Source organism: Tauraco erythrolophus, chromosome 22, assembly GCF_009769465.1.
Source record: "Tauraco erythrolophus isolate bTauEry1 chromosome 22, bTauEry1.pri, whole genome shotgun sequence".
NCBI classification, from domain to species: Eukaryota; Metazoa; Chordata; class Aves; order Musophagiformes; family Musophagidae; genus Tauraco; species Tauraco erythrolophus.
The window spans coordinates 6,780,186-6,799,591 of NC_141486.1; the positions used below are offsets into that span (position 1 = coordinate 6,780,186).

General features: G+C 41.3%; 1 protein-coding gene and 1 long non-coding RNA gene across 3 annotated transcripts in view; one reads left to right on the top strand and one right to left on the bottom strand.

Moving 5' to 3' along the window:
* Positions 1 to 325: 325 nt before the first annotated feature.
* On the bottom strand, positions 326 to 1,928 carry LOC147527216 (uncharacterized). The gene is made up of 3 exons (XR_015222796.1): positions 1,734 to 1,928; positions 1,246 to 1,309; positions 326 to 1,076 (listed from the first exon to the last, which is right to left on the bottom strand). It is a non-coding gene; the product is annotated as an uncharacterized LOC147527216 (long non-coding RNA).
* A 286-nt stretch (positions 1,929 to 2,214) lies between these two features.
* The window catches only part of GPR107 (G protein-coupled receptor 107), a 36,883-nt gene continuing 19,691 nt past the window's right edge, over positions 2,215 to 19,406 (top strand). Inside the window, exons 1-14 of one of the 2 annotated variants that reach the window (XM_086625393.1) lie at positions 2,306 to 2,325; positions 2,880 to 2,926; positions 7,470 to 7,595; positions 8,446 to 8,496; positions 8,748 to 8,836; positions 9,504 to 9,670; positions 11,411 to 11,445; positions 11,651 to 11,707; positions 12,577 to 12,687; positions 14,208 to 14,341; positions 15,164 to 15,239; positions 16,242 to 16,315; positions 16,884 to 17,001; positions 18,011 to 18,141. In XM_086625393.1, the coding sequence (XP_086481519.1) occupies positions 7,527 to 7,595; positions 8,446 to 8,496; positions 8,748 to 8,836; positions 9,504 to 9,670; positions 11,411 to 11,445; positions 11,651 to 11,707; positions 12,577 to 12,687; positions 14,208 to 14,341; positions 15,164 to 15,239; positions 16,242 to 16,315; positions 16,884 to 17,001; positions 18,011 to 18,141 (1,112 nt within the window). In that variant the 5' untranslated portion in view covers positions 2,306 to 2,325; positions 2,880 to 2,926; positions 7,470 to 7,526. Of the gene's footprint in view, positions 2,326 to 2,879; positions 2,927 to 7,469; positions 7,596 to 8,445; positions 8,497 to 8,747; positions 8,837 to 9,503; positions 9,671 to 11,410; positions 11,446 to 11,650; positions 11,708 to 12,576; positions 12,688 to 14,207; positions 14,342 to 15,163; positions 15,240 to 16,241; positions 16,316 to 16,883; positions 17,002 to 18,010; positions 18,142 to 19,406 lie in introns of both variants that reach the window. The other variant, XM_086625392.1, reaches the window with a different exon arrangement.

Sequence of the window (19,406 nt, forward strand, 5' to 3'; positions counted from 1 at the left end):
CATATCAATTCTAAGGATGAGAGTTGCTGGTATAGCATATTCCTTACAGACAGCAGCCTGTTGGCATATTGATAGGAATGTAAATTTAAGTATAGACATCTTTTAACATACAAATTCTTAGGAAAACGCATAACCAATGTAAGCATGTTATAAATTATAACTTTGAGATTATTTAGTTAGGGAAGTGGGAAATTTACAGTTACTACAAAATCCTAATAGTTGGTGGCGAGTTACATGTGAAAATAAAGTTCTTCAGATACTTTCTAGTCTGTGGCATAGTAATGCCTGATTTATAGAGTCATGGAATGGTTTGGGTTGGAAGGGACCTCAAAGATCATCCAGTTCCAACCCCCCTGCCATGGGCAGGGGCACCTTCCACTACACCAGGTTGCCCAAAGCCTCATCCAACCTGGCCTTGAACACTTCCAGAGATGGGGCATCTACAACTTCTCTGGACAACCTGTTCCAGTGCCTCACCACCCTCAGAGTGAAAAATTTCTGCCTTATATCTAATCTAAATCTGCCCTCTTTCAGTTTAAAGCTATTGATTACTATTAGGAAGCATCTTCAGACTAAGAGAGGCTCTTCAGTTGAACCAACTCCCAGGATTAAAGGGGAAAGCCTCATGCTATTTGACCCCTGAAGTAGTCAAAGCGTGTCTGAGACTTAATAGTGGAGCAAGGCACCGAAGCCTGAGGTGCAGTTGCAATCAAGTATTTCTTGGAAGTCGAAAGTCTCTAGGTTTCCCAGGCGGTCTGTGCACAGGAATTATAACAATTACAACATTAAAAATATTAATTCTGCGAAAATATCTGGACAATAGTTATCTTTTTCAGAATAAATTATCTGATGTTAGTAGTTATGTAGGCTTCTTATGACCCGTGATGTGTAGCTATGTGCACTACAAGGCCTGATGCTGACAGGACATCTAGTGGCACATAAAAGTTACTGTCCAGAGGAAGTGTGGAAAACTACACATTGTGTAGAAAAACACAGATTTTTTTTTTTTCATGCTTCTAGATATTTTCTGGTACCAGTCCAAGTTTCTTTGGCTAATGGTGAGTTTATTTTGTTACCTAAGAGTATAAAAGAAACACGGAAAAGAAATTGTAAGAAGAAACAAACAGTAACATCTGAATGACCTCTGTACAAAGACGGGGTATTCCACATAACCTTGCTAATATAAAGGTCAAGACTACTGATTTTTCTCTGCCTTTTAACCCTTGCTTGCATTTTACTACTTGCCTGTCCAACCCAGTTGTTTATCTGGCTCTGGATGAAGAAATTTGCACAGCTGTTACTCCATATGCTGAAAGGGAAAATAAGAATGTTTGAGTTCCAAGAGCTGACAGCACAGAAAGGACTCCCCACCGAAGAATTAAATTTATTTACATTGCTGGCTTCCCATTGCATAGTCTTTCAATTTTTCTTTAGCAATGTGTTAGCCTAAAAACCATTTCAATTGCCACTATTCATGTTCATTTTGCCGCTTGTGTTACTCCCAGTTTGAGCAACACAGAAGTCACTGATGCCAGGCCCAGTCTGCTTGTCACTTCATTTTTGAGTAGGGCTACCGCTGCCAGTTTCAAAGAGTTCCACAGCTGCCAAACTACTCCAGTAAGGAAGCAGAAAGCGCTTTGTTTTGTGATACATTTTTTTTTTGGTAGTATTTAAAATTAATACTCTAAACCCAGCTTCAAACAGAAAGGCAGTTTTTCAGTTGTTCGCACTACCTGATGTGCAGACATCTGCTCTCAGCGAACCTGCCGGCTGATCCACGGCTGAGCTGGAAACAACAACCCAAAAGCTGCCGGTGAACTCTGCTGCACGGCTGAGGCGGGAAGAGCTCTGCCCTTCGCCCAGGGCACCCAGCAGCTCGGTGGTGCCTCGCACCAAACCAAGGCCTGGCTGAGCACCCCGGCACACCGTTCTCGGGAGGGCTCGGGGGTTGGTACCTGAAACGGTTGGGTAACTGCTGGGTGAGAGCTGCCACAAGGCCCCGGGCGCACCGCGGCCTTCGCCGAGGGGCTCAGCCCAGCCCAGGGCACGCGGGGGGCGGCCCGGAAGGAGCGAAGGGGGCCGGGAAGGACAGACTGGGGCGGCCGGACCCCGCTGGCTGGAGCGACCCGGCGGGGACTGGGGCGAGGGACCGCCCCGCCCCGGTCACGTGACCCCGGAAGTGGCGCGGAAGAGGATGCTGATGCTGGACTGAACATGGCGGCCCGCGGCGCTCGGGCTGTGCCGTCGCGGGCCGCGGTTCTGTTGGGGCTGGCGCTGCTCTGGACGGGCCCGGCCGGCGCCCGCGTCCATCACCTCACCCTCAAAGTAAGGTCTGCGCCGCCGCCGCCCCTGCAGGCTCGGCCCTCGGCCGCGCTCGGCTCGCTGCGGGCCGCCTGGCGGGAGTGGCGAGGCCGGCCTGGCCTGCCCGCCGCCCGCGCTCCGGCTCTCCTCCCCTCCTCACGGTTTCAGCTTCGTCCCGCTGCCTCCCCCCTGCGCTTCTCCCTCCTCGCGGCTTTTTGGGCTCTCCCTGTGCGCCTCACGCCGCCCGGGCCCCGCTGTGTCCTGCTCTCGCCGTTATTTCCGCTCGCATCCCTTTAGCCCCGTCCCTGCCTTTTCGGCCCTCGGTTAGACGCGAGGAGAGCGGGCGAAGGGACCTCGGGACTGCGGGGATTTCAAAGCGCGAATGCTTCACGTCCTGTTACAAGCGAGGCGGAAAGCTGCGTGTGATGAGAGAGGGCTGAACGCGGGGTGGGGGGAGGTTTCTGAAGGGACTTTGAGGTTGGTTTTACTTTTCATCTGCATTCTGCAGTAGTCTTCGTGTCCTGATCACTGCTCGCTCAACTCCAAAAGGCTACATGCCCGTCTTGTTTGCTTTCCAGATGTAGTTTCTCCACGCTAATCAAGTGATCATCAGAGGCAGAAGGAGGTATTGATGCTGACTGCTCTCTGTTTAATGGAGTTCTGGTTGTGCTTTGAAAGAATGTGTCATCCTGTGCCTATATTTGAGAAAAATAAAGGGGGCCTAGAGGAAAACTGGAGAGGGACTTTTGACAAGGGTATCTAGTGATAGGACAAGGGGCAATGGCTTTAAACTGAAAGAGAGTAGATTTCTATGAGATATAAGGAAGAAATTCTTCCCTCTGAGGGTGCTGAGGCACTGGAACAGGTTGCCCAGAGAAGTTGTGGCTGCCTCATCCCTGGAAGTGCTCAGGGCCAGGTTGGATGAAGCTTTGAGCAACCTGGTGTGGTGGAAAGTGTCTCTGCTCATGGCAGGGGCCTTGGAACTAGATGATGTTTGAGGTGCCTTCCAACCCAAACCATTCTGTGATTCTATGATTCTAAAAACTAGTTATTCAGGATGGTTGGTGGGAAGCAGTGAAGCTCTGCAGCTCTGGAGTGCTGCTTTCTGTTGTGTTTTAAATGAAAAGCTCTGCAGTGGTTTTGTGATAGCGGAACTGTGCGTTTAGAGTGGTGCTTTTTGAGGATTTTATATAGGTCATGAAGTGCTCTGTAAATCTTCAGAATGATGTTAATTTTGTTCTTGTCGTCAACAGCATGCCATGTTTTGCCAGTAGTAACGTTGGAAGAAGTTAATAAAGTGGTATATGACTAGGACCAGCATTACTCTGTTGTTGTAGCAGTTTAGGGAGAGTGCCAAAACTTTGCTGGAGCTCACTTTCAGCCGTTGGGATACAGTGAATGCCAGGGGGACTCTCGTAACTGTCTGGATCATTTTCTAAGCTGTGGTTACTGATTTTTATGATCAAAGCGGGGGTATGGTTTTAGTTTTGTGGATAATTTGTGTAAGTTGCAATGCTGACCTTCCAAGCACTGTGGAAAGTAGAAGTGCATTAACGCCTTTGTTCACCTCATGTGTAAACAGAAGCTTTCTTATTAGAGCACAGTCTCTACCTTTCCACTTTATCCATTGCTTTACAGCATTTATGGAAACATCGAGCTCCAACAACTGTAGCCTTCCACAACGAAATCTCCCTTCTAGTGTTCTTGCCGTTGAGTCCTTGCTTGTAAGCCTGTGTTGATGCTTGTACCAAGCTAAAGGCCACAGCTTTCTAGGAGTGTTTGATATAAGGTTTCCTCAAACAAGCTGCCATTGCTTACGTTAGAACAGCCTCGTTCTTGTATCTTTGTAATTAGGGTGCTGAGGTGAAGGGGTTTCTTGTTGTCAGAAAAACAAGCCACAATCTGAGTGGTTTCCTGTTCTGAAAATAACTTATTTTATCTTATAAAAACATACAAAAATATTTATTTCTTCCGAGTTAGAAAAGTGATTTGTTTGGATCTTGCTATAAAACTAACCGGGTCAAATGAGACGCTCTTCCTTAGTAGCAATTGTTACCCACTTCTTTAATGAGCTATGTTTAAAAACAGACAAACTAAACTACAAAAATTGAAGTTATAAAAGATTGGAAATCATTTTCAGAGGTTTCTGGACGTAGCTGGTAGTTGGAATGTTTCTCTCGACCTAAAATGAGATAATTTTTTTGTCGTTTAACAGTTGAATGCTATAATATGCTCTGCCTTATGTTTGCGTAATGCAATGGCAAACTGTTTTGGAGAATAAGGAAGATAAGTTTAATGCTAGTGAACAGCCAAACGTACCAGTTTCTAGTGATTTATCAGGAGGAACCATCCAACTGACAGCATTGTGTAGCAGCTGCATTGTTATGAGTTATATTTGCAGTTAACTGGCTTCCAAAAGAGAGGTAAGGCCTCTCTGGTTTTATGATATTGTGAAGACTGCAGTTTCATGTTAAATTATTATTTGGAAGATGTTATTTTTCAGGGGTTGTTTGTAAATACTTCTGGCCTTTTAATGTTGGTAGGTCTCCAGCTTCAATTGCTCAAGTTGAAAATACCTTTCACAATAATTCATTTAGCATTAGACAAATTATAACTCTTGCTGTTAGTCTCACACAAATAATAAAATTCCTTCCATGTATGGATAAGCACTCTCTGATGAAACTTTCGCTGTACTCATGGCGTGATCCCAATTAGATTTTGGGTAAAATGTTAAAGAATATTTTTCTGCCTATTCGGGGCTACAGGGTCTTCGATACCACTTTCCTGGGCACTTACTCAAATGTTGAGGGATCAGTTTTTATCCTAAAGGAGTGAGGAAGATTTTTATAGAAATAAGCTGAGAACTTACTGTATTGATTTGGCTGTAACCTGTTAGGGATGAGTCCTAGATCATCTCTTCTCAAAGGGGCAGGCTCAACCGTTAAATACATCCTCTGTGAATTAAAATGGTGTGTGTGCTGGCTACTCAGATGCGTAGGTGTTCACTGGGATGGGTTCACACCTTTACTGTCAACTTACAGTCCAGTATTTCTCAAGTCAGCAGTTGAGTGATTATAAATAAAAGCTGGATTCTTCCAACCAATTAAACCTCCCGTGAGAGGTGAGACAGTGATCAGTAAGCCAGTATCTTTAAGCTGTCAGTGTGTGGAGCAGGAGATGCTTTTGGAGAGCATGCTATTGCTTGGTGGCAACTGGTGACTGTGTGGGATGGTGCCAAGCCGAAGGATTTGTGAACTAAATCTGTAAACTCTAAGTACTCAAAGCTGAGATAAAACCAGGGAGGAAAGTGTTTGTGTGTCGTATATTAATTATCGTTTGTTGGTGGGGAGGATGATGGTGAACAGCGGAGTAAATAACCTTAATTTGAACTGAATAGCTTTACCAGTTACTATGAAGTAAGCAGCTGTCTCTGGTCATGTTTACAGGGTGCCAAACACCTGTGGCTGGATAACACTGTTTCACTTCTACTGATCACCCAGACAAATGCTTACCTGTCCAGATGTGGTTAGATATGCCTGATGTGCTGTGTAAAGTGCCAGTATTAATCTTCTATTCCGACTGGGAAATTCTATTGAAAGCAGCGTTAAATGAACCAGATGGGCTCTTGTTTTGAGCACATTAAGTGACCTAAAACCCGAAGACAGCACAGCTATAATACTCTGTTGAACAAAGCATCTGCTCTGAGCCATGTGTCACGAACTTTTTTTTCCTCTTCTGAGAATTAAGGGAACCATCTGGTTATTTGCCAGGTTAACTTGATTCTGTTAGGGTGATCTTATTACAGCTGGATTACAGGTTAGCTGTGTCATGGTTATTGTCCTGCTGTTACAGTGAGTGATATTTATGTGTCAGGAATGTTTTATGCAGCGATGTCAAAATTCATACTGGGGGTAAAGGGAGGGAGAGAACTTACTGTACTTTTACAGTTTTTAGCTCAGCCTTCCAGTACCTTGTCCAGAACAGTTTGTTTGATTTAGCAGCTGACTTCTCTGCTTAGAGTATTCTGCGAGCTGATTATCTTTTCCTAGAAGAAACAGGAGAAAGAAACAATTTTCTTATTTTTAGTGACAACTTGTAAAAGTGCATTAAATCAGATTTTAAACTTTTTAATTTTTTCTTGCTCTGTTTCTGCTTTTCTTCCAGTCAAGGACTGAGGGTCCAACTGCATTCCTATTTATTGATTTATGAATGTGAAGTAACAGGGATATGACCTTTCCTCATCTGATGTGGCATCTGTGTGTAATGTTTACTACTTTACATGTGAGGTCCTTCATGACCTCCTTATTTAAAAAAAACAAACAAGTCGCTGCATTTGAACCTTTATCAGCTGAACAATGCATGGAAAGGGATCAATTCCTACAGTTTCCTTGCAAGATTGAGAGAAAGTAAATTATTCTGCAACTAAGACTGGGAGCAGAGGAGGGGATTGGGATTTTCTTGTTAGGGAAGCTAACCCAGGTGATTCTTTTTGAACCCACATAGCCAGTTTTTGGTATTTATACTACTTACAAGATACAAGGCCTTGCTAAAAATCATGTGAAGGAATGGAACTACGTAAGAAATTTTCTCATCTATACCATATAGATAGTTTTCCAGTGTGTTAGGTGATTGTTCAAACATTGACCCTGCCTAACATAGAAGATCTGATTCGATGCCAGTACACTGTGATTGATACTTGTTAAAGAGTTGGCAAAAACTCAGCTCTCAGATAGTTAAGATCAATATAGTCAACTAATTTCTCTTCAGTCTGTTGTAATGACAGCAGATAGTGTTCAAACAATAGTTGTCTTGATTTATCTACAGTCTCTTTTTTTTTTTTTGGTAGCAATATTTTGTTTAATCAGTGATACCAGATATGTAATTTTTTACAGACCCTTTTCTTGCATATTCCTCGGTAGTATAGCCAAGTAATTAGCAGAGAGAGGTTTATTTAAAGTTCTTGCTATTCAGCTTATTGGAAGAGTTAGTCAATTCTAGTGAAATAATTGGTTATATCTGAAGGTATCCTAAATAAATTTGTTCTTGGTATGATCAGATAGATGTTTTGCTTGGATACCTAAGTTCCAGTCTCTGTCACCCTGCTCCCTCTTTGCCTGCTGCTGCAAGTGACTCTGTATGATTTGTAAACTTACTTTCCTTTCTTACAGGATGACGTGAGGCAGAAAGTGCATCTGAATACCTTTGGCTTCTTCAAGGATGGTTTCATGAAAGTCAATGTCAGCAACCTTTCACTGAAGCCACCTGTGGGCTCTGATGACAAGGGTAGCTTATCAGTAAGTTAAAACTTTGAGTCCAATGACTGTATTAAGCTTCCTGTGAAATTGCCCGTGCGCTGGATGCCTGAACTTGTCTGAGGTGTCAGATCCTGACTGGTGGTGCCATTGGCTTTGCTCCCCGATGTGAGCTTTTATGAGGATATGTATATTGTGAGATTTGTCCTTAAGCATTTTCCATTCAGCTTTAAGGATAAACTTGAATTGACTAGATCCTCTGCTGCACAGAGGATCACTGACTTGATGCACAGATCTATAACCTGTATCGAACACACGTTTCCGAAGCAGTCCTCCAATGTGAGATTTTCACATTGCTGTCCTGTTGTGTTGCAATGTGTCTTGTAATCATTATATCAGTAGATTTCCAGAACAGTGACTTGTTGTCTGATTTTTAGAGGACTCTAACATTACATGTTACGTGGCACATTATGTTAGGAATTTTAATAGAGAGACTGAAATACTAGGGTAGAAAACAGACCCGTGTTCATACTCTTCTGCACAGTTCGACCTCTTTATAACTAAAAGTATTAAATGTTTTCCTCAAGCAAAAACATCTGGAAAAATAATGAAATAAGTTAAAAGGTTCAGGGACTGAAGGGACTCTAGCTTAGTTTAGGTTTGAATCAGTATATATTTTATTCTTGGTAGATATGGTTGAAGCAGCAAGTTTATTATATTTGGATAATTTTTTTCTGTCTGATTAGGTAATGAGAAAAATACCTGGATTCTGCCTTAAACATAGGTTAATTTGTTTAGAGAGCAGTATCTTTGACTCTTTCAGTGGTGGTGTCTGGTATTAGGGGAACCTGAGCTGGTTTAATTTAACAGATTCTTCTCAATTGTCTCATAGGTGGGGTTCAGTTTGGATCGAACAAGGAATGATGGGTTCTCTACTTACCTGGTAAGAATAAGAGATGCAATCATACTTGTTCAAGCTGGGAACATCTCATAGTCTACCTTACTCCAGGAATAGTTGGAAGAAATAAAAAAAAAAAAGGGAGGGGGTGGGCCTTTAGACATGGTCAGGTTGTCAGAATAATTAAATTTTATGACTTGCTGGACTAAGAATGGTAACCTCTACCCTGGAGGGGAACACATCCTTCTGTTTATAAGAAATGGGACACTTCAAAGATGTTTTGCTTATACTACCAGGATGAAGAAATGGATTACTGCATCTTGAAAAAGAAACCAGAGCAAGATGTCTCTGTTGTAATCTTACTTCTGGACTTCAAAACTGAAGTGTGAGTAAATAGTGTACGCTACTTTTAAGTTATTTCTCTAGTTGAAGCTAACATAACACTTGTGAAATTTCTTTAAGGGCTTGGAAAGCTGCTGTGCATGTAGCTTGGTTTTTATTGGGTTACATGAGAGTTGAGGGGAGGTGAGAGTGAAAGAAAAAAAATCTACAGTATAAAATGGTCCAGAATTCTTGCTGTATGTTGGAGGGATAAGGGGACATCGGGCAAAAGAATCATACCTTAATTATGCTGAAGGCATGAACTTGAAGTTTTGGGTCACTTTTGCAGCTCTTGCACTGAATATGCCTTATTGTTTGTCTTGAGTTACTTATTTTATGGAAGTGGCTGAGTTGCTTTATTTTGCAAGAACAACTGTAACTGTTTGTGTGGAAACATAATTTGTAATGAGACTGGTTACGAAATAAATTTACTTTTCTTTAACTGCTCTTGTATTTCATGTAAACGTATAGTGTGACTTGTCCCACAGTGATCAGTTCAATGGCAGGCTTCTGTAAATCGCTATCTGGTGTTTGTTCTCTGTGGTAAAAAAACCCACCAAGTCAAGACAAGTTGATTTTCCTTTATTGGATATATGTAGGCTATGACAGATAGCCTCTTCATGAATGTTGATTTACTTTCATTTTGTATAAAAAACTCTTTGTTTATTTAGTGTGAAAGTACGATTCTCTGCAGAAGCTGCTTCTTTGTTACCTAAAATTTCGTTCATGTCTGAGGAAAACATTACTGCCTTAACTACCAAGCCGCTAAAAGCTTCTGAACAGAGCAGTGATTCCGATAAAAATCCTGCAAAGACCAATCAAAATACAGACAGCAAAGGTAAGCCTGCTAAACCTGACCTATATGTGCTCTCACTGCTAGTTCCTTGTTGATGAGCATCCAGCAGTGTGTTGTAGTCACATTCTGGGGTCCCCTTGGGTTAGAACTTGACGCACAGACTTGTGTAAACCTCTGCGTTTTGGGCTAGAGTCTGTCCTGCTCAGTGATCTGCATTAAGCAGTTCTGTTGACCCAGCAGAAACCGAACGTGACTCTTGGAGACCTCCAAGGCCTGTGAGAAGGGATTAAAGTACTTGGCTGTCCTGTGTCTGGCTGAAAGAAGGCTAAGGAGGAATTTGGTAGCCAGCACCAACTAGTTGAAGGAAAGTTAGAAGGACAAGGATGCCAAGCTATTTTTAATAGTGGCACACTATGCAACCTGTGGCTGTTCCCCCTTATTAAGTTGTCAGTGTCTCAGATTGAATGCTGGGAGAGAAAATGAGGCTTTTCTAGGTGGGTATTACAGCACTGTAGCAGATCATATGTGGAAGTTCTAGAACCTCCTTTCTTTGAGGTTTTAAACGTTTGACTAAAGAAAGCCGGGGCCAGCGTTTTATAGTACTGACGCTAGGTGTGCTTTGAGTCAGAAGTTGGATTAAATGCTACCACAGTTCCTTTCCAGCCAACATTTCTATTAGTCTATGACCCTCTTATCTGAAGAGTTGAAATCTAGTCTGTCACTTAGAAGCTAGGGGGATGGAGAAGTAACTACCAGTTACCTTTCTTGGAGGCACAGATCTTTGTCTGACTTCCACACCAGCAGACGAAACAATTTTATAATCTCAGCTCTGATGAGATTAGCTCTAAACAGTTCATGTTATCCCTTCCTGGAAGAGTTTAGAAGTGTAGCCGTCTGATCTGAAGTAGTCTGAGTCTATCTTGCCGTGTCATGTTCACAAGCTTTGATGTAGGTGAAAATTTTGCACAGCTATTCTAACAAGTCAAGAACTAAAGCTGAATCGCCTGGAGATAATTGACCTGACAGTTCTAGTTTTGGTTTTTTTTTTCAATAAAAGTGTGGCAGGCACATTGACAGTGCATTGGGGCGTGGGAGCCAAAAGCAAAGCTTAAGTCTTGAACTTTTACTTCCCGACAGAATGGGATGACCTTGTGTTTGAAAAGCTTCTTACAGCAGTGGAGTGAAACTGTGAACTTGACATGCTGTTCTGTTGAAATCTCCTGTCAATTTTAAGTTTCTCAAGTTCAGAACAGATATTGACTTGGCAGGTCACCTATGCTTTTAGGTTTTGTTTGTTTGGGTTTTCTGGGGCTTTGCTTAGTAAAGAGCTGAAAACTTTTTCCTTCCCCAGGGCTGACTAGGACTTCCATGTTTGTCAGGCTGTGTATTAACGCCCAGATTAAGATTAATCAGTGAGATTAGCAGTACTCGATGATAACATTAAAAGTCATAGCTGTAGCCTGTATGAAACAAAGCTGTAACCTGCATCTGGTATAGGTCATCTGCCTCCTGCATCACTGTAACTGGAGGGGTTGGAAAGGTTTATTGGGTAGGCTTTTCTAGAAGGTGTAAAAGTAGAGGAACCTATCCTAGTGTTAGAGAATGCATTCAGAATGAGTGCTGGTTGCAGGAGAGTAAGGGGGGACTGGGAAAGAATCTCTGTTTATCAAGGAAACTACCACGCAGGCAAGTATAGGAAGATTTGAGTAAGGTTTTGGCAATGTGTAAAAGGTGGTAGTCTATGAGGATGTCTAAATATACCATTAATACTTTTATCTCTAGATAAGAAGTCCAAACGAAGTACAACATCCTCCCAGGTAAGAAACTATCTCAGTTCTCTCTCAGAAAGAGCCTGGGGGAATATTCCAGCATAAGCATAGCCAGAAAGTGGAGTCTTATTTTCTATTGCTCTCAGTCTCCACTGTAAATATACAGAATGCAGTTTTGATAGTCTGGGTGATGTAGCCAAATGTGGTAGTTAGCTACTTAAAAAAATCTAAAGAACTCTTTTCCTTTTCCCAGAGCATAGTAGAACAAGAACATCCTGTTCACAATGACAGAGGAACTTTCTCATTTCAGGTAGGGTGTCTGTCAGTGTCTAGTCTCAATGTGTGCAAACAGTTCCTTCACTGTACTACTTTGTGAAAAGTAAAAGTCTGTTGCTCCCTACTGTAATCCCCATTTCTTTGGTATAGATGTGTCTCTGATAGCTCAGTTTTTGGGAGGACTCTTCTTAAGAATAAATGCTGGGAATCTTTCTTTGTAAGGTGTGGGAGCTGTTTTAAACTGTCTTTGGTATGGTGCAGTTCTTCTAAATATCTTGGTCTGTGAGTCTCAGCATATTAAAGTTTACTGTGATGCAACTAGTGCTCTAGTGCTTACAGATTCCTAACAACAAATAGCTGTGACCGGACTGGTGACTCGCTTGAGGGGAAGATATTCCGTATGAAACCAGATTAACACTTCATTTCAGCATACTGGTCCACTTGTGATTGTTGGTTACTGTAAAACAAACATATGTTAAATTCTGTTACGTAACACAAATCTCATTTCTATACCTGTCGCAATTTGTATAGTTGGGGGAGGAACAGAATTGCTGCTTATGCTTTAGGGCAAGTATAATCAAAATTTTATGCTTCACCATGTTAAATATACAACACCTTGCTATTTTTTCCTGTCGTGAACTGTTAAACACTGATACCTAAGAGTCTTCAATTAACGTCTTGGATTACCAGAGCGCATAATCATAGATATGTGCAATGATTTTGCATCTGAGATTCTGTTGAAACTTGCAGGTATGCTGTTATCCTCAGAACTTTCCTTGCTGAAAGGAACTAGCTTGACCCTAAATGACTGACTTTTTTCATGCTTCACTAGAGATGGCTCCTTACCAGGGCAACCCTGTTGTGAATGAGAAGAATGCTGACTGTCCTATTCCTTATTTCCAGTTTTTTTTTAACATCAGCTCTGATAACCAAGAAGGTCTCTACAGCCTGTATTTCCATAAATGTGTTGGCGAGGAAGGGCCGGCTAATGATCAGCAGCTATTTAGTCTCGATGTGAGTATAGCTTCCAAAGTATAATTAGCTCATTCATAGGCTGAAACACAGCTTTCAGTTCTAGCTTGGTATACAAGCACGCACGGTACGAGTGTGTATATGGGATGGGAAGTGATTCAGAGCTGTACATCTCATCTCTGTGGTGGCATTTCTGAAGGAAGCAACTACAGTAAGAAGAATTAAAATACTGGTTTTGGAGAAGTGTCTGGAAATCTAAAGACTGTGTGGGCTGGGTTCAGTCTACACAGTTGTGACTAGATGTTGTAATGAGATGGGAGCTAAACCAGCTGTTGGTGTTTGGCTGCGCTCAAAAAATCACTTTTTTTTCTTTACACAATTGCAGATATTAAGGCTGTCGCTGCAATCTAAATCATTGGTATTTGTGAATTCAGTGCTTTTGCTTTTTCTGACCAAATTAAAGATGTGTTTTTACAGTGTTAGATGCACATCTTAAAGGCAATATGTTATGGCAAATGTCTTACCTCTTTTAACATCCAAGGGCTTGGCCCTGGGCTCTTTAGAGCGAGAGCGCATTATCAGAACTCAGGCTTTTCCTTTCTCTTTCCTGCGCTCATGCTGGTGTATAGTGAGCTATCCCGTAATGAATCCTCTCATGACCGAGATAACTCTCGGCCAGATCAGACCCCTGTACTGCTTTTCACGTGGTTGTGCTGATGCTACTGCAAGGGAAGAGCAAGGCAACGTGTAGGTGATAAAACTTAGCAGCCCTTTACTTAACTCAGACTAAACTACTTTAAATCTGCTCCTGAAGTTGTAGGTTTAGAATTCCGAGTCCTTTAATTGCAGTTTGTTGCTTTGACCCACTAAAGAAATTGGAAAGAGAAGAAAACCTGGCTAACTAACGTGCTTGGTTGTATTTAGAGATGCAGGACAGTTTCAGTACTCCAAACTAGTCTTGATGCTTTATTTTAATGAAGTCCTGGCGCGTATAACCAAGCCATTTAGGCACAGAAATAGAATGTTAAAATGAAGCTTCTGTTTTCTCAGTTGCAGGGTAATAGTCTTGCAGCAGAGTGCTTCCTTTCTCTTGGCAGGTGAAGAAATCACTGTAGTAAACCTAAGAGTGAGTTTTTCAGCTATATATGACTCTCCACACCTGAAATGGGGACTGTGCTAAAAACCTGCTTGTTTATACAAGGTTGTAGATACTGTTTCCAAATCAAATGTGGGCAAACTCTGAAGTTTGGTGTAGAGAACAACTATTCTTTGGGAAAATTACTTCGTTTTCTGAATTATGTTGCGTAACTGAAGCACTGGAAGGAAACTGTCCTTTTCTGCTTTTCAAGGAAATTATTGTTGCAGGTCTAATTTTGCAAAATGTTTTGAGATTCTTGAGGGTGAAGAGCTGCTTTTATTTTATTCTTTAATTGCCTCGTTATGGTCACCGCTTCAGAAAAGCTAATTTTAAACGAGCAAATTTGATTGTGAACTGTAATCATTAACTCAGCTTTAACAAAATGTCTTTGCAACTCTACATATAACATAACTTTAATATTCAGATAGAAATTACGGAGAAGAATCCTGAAAGCTACCTCTCAGCAGGTGAGATCCCACTGCCAAAACTTTACATTTCCATGGCTCTCTTCTTTTTCCTGTCTGGGACTGTATGGATCCACATACTCCGTAAACGCAGGTAAGCAGGTTAGTTCGGAGTCAGTGACAAGTATGGGCCTACCTTGTTTGATTTTTGTTTTTTATTTAATCTCTTATAATGCCCAATTCTCAGTCAGATTTGATAACTTAAAACTCCAAATCTGTCTCAATATTTTATGCCTAATATATACAGTTTATAGTTTAAAAACAGCTATTCTGACAGTATAATTGTTGCAGACTATTGTTGTAAAGTTGTCAAGTCTTACCTTAGGAAATTTTTTGTGTATTGTACATATTAAAATATATTGTGGCAACAAATAAATAGGAAGTTCTTGTAGTTGATACAAAAGAAGGCTATCTGCAAATAACTTTAAATAACAAGAAAAATCTTGATCATTTTTTTTCATATGGGAAATGGCAGGTTATGGCAGTGGAGAGCCGTAAACATTTTGATTATAGTTGAAAGTGGTAGGAATTCATAATTGAAAACCATGTTTCTTAAAGCATAGCAACAGAAACCAGGAGCACCTATGATTCCATTTTGGCTTTTCTGAATTAGTCTGGAGTTTTAACAGTTATGATCTATATATGCAAGATGTTCCTATGAATTACTACTTTTGATTAACCCAAGTATTAAAAATCAGAGTTGGAGAACATGTAGTTAAAATGTTGTTCAGGATGTTGCAAAACACTTGGACTGCAGCCTTAAAGGGAATTCTTTTACTCTAATAGTCATCTTAGCCTGGGAGTTGCTGTTTGACATTTACAGATTTTAAGGAAACACCCTTGGGAACTGAAACTTTTACTGCTGTCTTTTAATTGATGCTCTTCCTTGTTTGTTTGTTTTTTTTTTTCTTCCCAGAAATGATGTCTTTAAGATTCACTGGCTAATGGCAGCCCTCCCTTTTACAAAATCTCTGTCCTTAGTCTTCCATGCGGTACGTATAACTTCTCTGCCTTAAGTTGTTCAGCTGGGAAGTAGAAACATGGAACTCGGGGCATGCTGTTGGAGAAATCTGCTTTGGAGGGGAAAATGGGAGGGAGAGAAATGTCTTTCGTACTGAAGCACTGGAGCTGAACTGCAGCTGTTTGGTGGAAGTGATTCTGTTTTCATCAGCAAATTCTGACTTTAAATACAATTGAGATCGTGGCCTGAAGTGATGAAGCAGAAAGCATGTGTGAGGGTTGAATGAGTTCCATGAATTCTCATGTTTTGGCCATCTGAGGCTGGCGTGAAAGCTGGAGCTCTAGTGCTGCTCCAGCTACATGGCTTGCAATAAATGTTAATGAATGGAAACCTTGATGAATATTTGTAAAATTCAGGGCCACTACTTTAGATGAAGTATTATGGTGTATCGTAACAGACCTAATGTTATCAGCTTTGGCACTTCCAACACGTGAAGTCTCTATTGAATTGTATTGACTTTGCCTTCAAGATCTCATGAACAGAGGTAATGGCAAGCATTTAATGCTTCGAGGTTTGTGCCAGCCGTGATCTTCACCTTTGCATTCATGATAAGATACCTGCTACATAAATTTTTGGAGTCTAATGATTTGAATCTGGTTTCTAGTGAAAGCGAAGCTAAAAAGCCTCTAGTCACCTAATGCAACTGAACTTGAACAATGAATGAATAAATAGGTTACAAATGCAGTTATTTAACTATAGTTAAGTGTGGGAGCTGTGTAGGGAGGATGTAGATTGTATAAGATATATTCCCTAACGCTTAGGAAATACAGCAAATGGGAATGACCTCATTGTTGCTAAACAAAACTAGAACACCTTGGAAGGAGGTATTCTCTGAGGTGTAACAGAGCTGAGTTTGTACACACCGATTGGAAAGTGAAACTTGAAATGGCTGTCAAGCAGACCTACTTTGTAGACATGGGTGGGGTGCTGATGAGCAATTTCTAAAGTAACTTACTGTATTTTCTGCTTCCAGATCGACTATCACTACATTTCTTCTCAGGGATTTCCTATTGAAGGCTGGGCTGTCGTTTATTACATCACTCACCTGTAAGTGTGTCAGAAGGTTGATGTGATAGATTCAAACAATGAAACTGAATTCCCTGTGGGGCTGCCCCTCCCGAGCAAACTGGAAAATTGCTGATTCTTTGGTGCTGTGTTCTGAGTGACAAGACAACAATCAGCCCTGTGTGAAGGGGAAAGCTCTACTTATAGAGGGCAGCTGCAGAGAATTGATACTTGCGTGGGTTGAGGAGTAAAAGGATAAGAAATGCTTTGCTTTTCTTTATTCACACTAATATTCAAGTATCTAATTTGCTGTTGGTGTGAATGGTAAGAGGGTGCAGCTGCCAGTGTTTTCCCTTGTTCACAGTGGTGAATAGATGACTCCCCCAGGAAAAGATCGCATTATATTGAAGTTGTGAATAAAGTGTAATATTGCTATGTGATGCACAATTGTAAGCAAGTACATCTGCTTCACTGTTGTAGGATAAGCACTTGCCAAAATTATGAATAGCAAGGCATTTGTTTGGGTTTGTGGCTTTACTGACTGTAGGAGAGAACCTGGGCAGGAGAGGAAGTGTGATAAAATAGTCTCTCATTGCAATTTCTCTTTCAGACTGAAGGGTGCTCTTCTGTTCATCACTATCGCCCTTATCGGCACAGGCTGGGCTTTCATTAAACACATCCTGTCAGATAAAGACAAAAAAATTTTCATGATTGTCATCCCACTTCAGGTGAGGACTGAGCTGTGTCAATATTTACTATGTTGCGGGGGAGCTGCTTGTGGAAACTGTAAATGGCTGTGAATCCTTCACAAAATAGTGCGTAGTTATAGTAGCTTATATGTGCCTGTAGGTTACAATTTCAGTTGAGCTGGAATTTCCTGGGCCAAGAGTTACTTCTGTAATTTTCCCCTTTTTTCTCCCTGTATTGAGTGTGAGATAACGGTGATCAAATAGTATCAGCAAATGAACAACTAGCTATAAGGTAGGTGTATTCACACTGGGGCAAAACTTGGGCTGCAAAACAATACTAAACTACTAAGCAGAGAAATTAAATTAAAGTTGTCACTTCTGAAATGCTTGCTGAATGGTCTTAAGGGAAAAAAAAAAGGAGAAAACCAAGACTTGGAGGTCCATTGCGTCTGAGGGAAATTTTCCCAGTGTGTTCAGAGTGATCAGTGATTGTCTCCTATTCCAGGAACTGAAGTAAATAGGAGGGCAGCACTTCTATTTGCTGTAGATAGAACAGCTTTTCTGCCTTTCCAGATGGAATCCCTTACCCATATGCAAAATCAGAAGTATATAATTAGTGTTTGAGGCTCTTGTAGAGCTCAGATGTGGAGTACTAAACATGGTCAATGACCAGTTTGAATTATTGGCTTAATTTGGAATAATGTGTTTAGGCTGTTTGCTATCTGTGTGTATGCAGAGTCCTGTTTCTGTATTTTTATAAATAGATTTTGCTCTTTTTATCACTACTGATACAGTAGATTCAGCTTAACACATAACAAAAAGGACTACTTTCTGAATGTCAGCAGAAGTTAGTTCCAGTCAGTTTTATTTCTGTAAATCCTGTGAAGATGCTGCTGAAGGTGTAACTTTCTTGACAGAGAGCTGCAGAAGAATTATACATGTTACTGAATGGGCTCTTTCTGAAACTGTGGGACAGCTGGATTGACAGCCCACATGTGGTGTCTCCTTGGAAAGCTTCTGAAGCCATTAAGCACGTTTTGTCCTGTAGGTACTGGCAAATGTGGCATACATCATCATAGAGTCAACAGAGGAGGGGACAACTGAGTATGGACTGTGGAAAGAAATCCTCTTCCTGGTAGACTTGCTATGTTGTGGAGCCATCCTATTTCCAGTGGTATGGTGAGTCACTGTACGCGTTGTGTGCTTTCTGAGCCCTGATGGCTTGAGCTGCTTCTGAATTAATATTGACTGCTAGTTAGAGCTAAAGATAGTGCCAAAGCAAAAAAAAAAGTTGATTCTTTGGAGTCAACCATTCCGTTAACTTTTTAAAACTATATCAGTCCTGTGTTGTGGAAGATCCTTGGTTTGGAGATGTCAAAGATTAGGAAAGGTGACAATTTAAGGGGGGCTGGCACAGTGCAGGCTATAGGTGCTTTTGAATTTTGCAGAAGTGCTGGCTCTCTTACATTGAGAAATGGGATTTTGCTTTGCTGACTGAGATTGGAAGCTAGGCTGCTAAATTCTAAAACAATAGTGCTGTCTCAGATCAGTGCTGCTTTCAAGCAGAGTAGCTGCATTTTCACTTGACTGTTTAGAAGAAATAATCCCACAGGGAGCAGTTCCCTGCCCTTCCTTCCACTCTGCTTGGCAAGAAATAATGTTGGTTATATAAAACTCGACCAAAACACAGATAATTCAGGTAAACAGTATTGTTACTTCTTGCCAGTTAGTCAGAACATTTATCTTCTAAATTAATTTTAGTCTTAATTGGATAAACAGCTGGATGTAAAGGAGGATACGAAAGAGCTTCTGGCTCCTTGGTTGGTAAACACAGAATATTCTTCTTTTTCTCCAGTATCTCCAGTACTTTTTATGAAACACAGAGTAAATACAAATGTCTGTCTAGCAAACATGTCATCACTCTAGAGTGTGTAACTCTTGAGTGTTTCAGAGGAACTGTTTCATAATGTGTATGTGTAAAGACACACATACATGTTGCTCAGTAGGTGGGAGTAAGTTTCGGCTTGACTTGTGAGGGTGGATTTTGGCTGTCCTTAACTTCCCAGTTGCCCTCTGTGTAGGGGCAAAACCCTACACAGTCCTGGTGGCCTTCTGCCAAGGCTGGGAAACGTCTGCTAAGAAATTTGCACTACCCACTCGTCCTTTCCCCCACTCCAGTCAAAATGTTGTGGCTCTTCTGAGGTTGAGAGCATTTGGGTATAGTGAATAAAACTACAGGAATACTAACGTTAATTGTAGAGAGACTCTGATTTTCTGTGATAAAGGTGACTTCTACAGTCGCAGCTCTTATTACCTAATGCTAGACTCCGTATGTCCTACCCGGTGATTTGCTGGTACAAAGCTTCCCTTTCATAAAGGAACTGTACCTGCAGAACAAATGCATTTGGATGAGCTGGCCTGTAGCTGTTTATAGTGCGCAACCC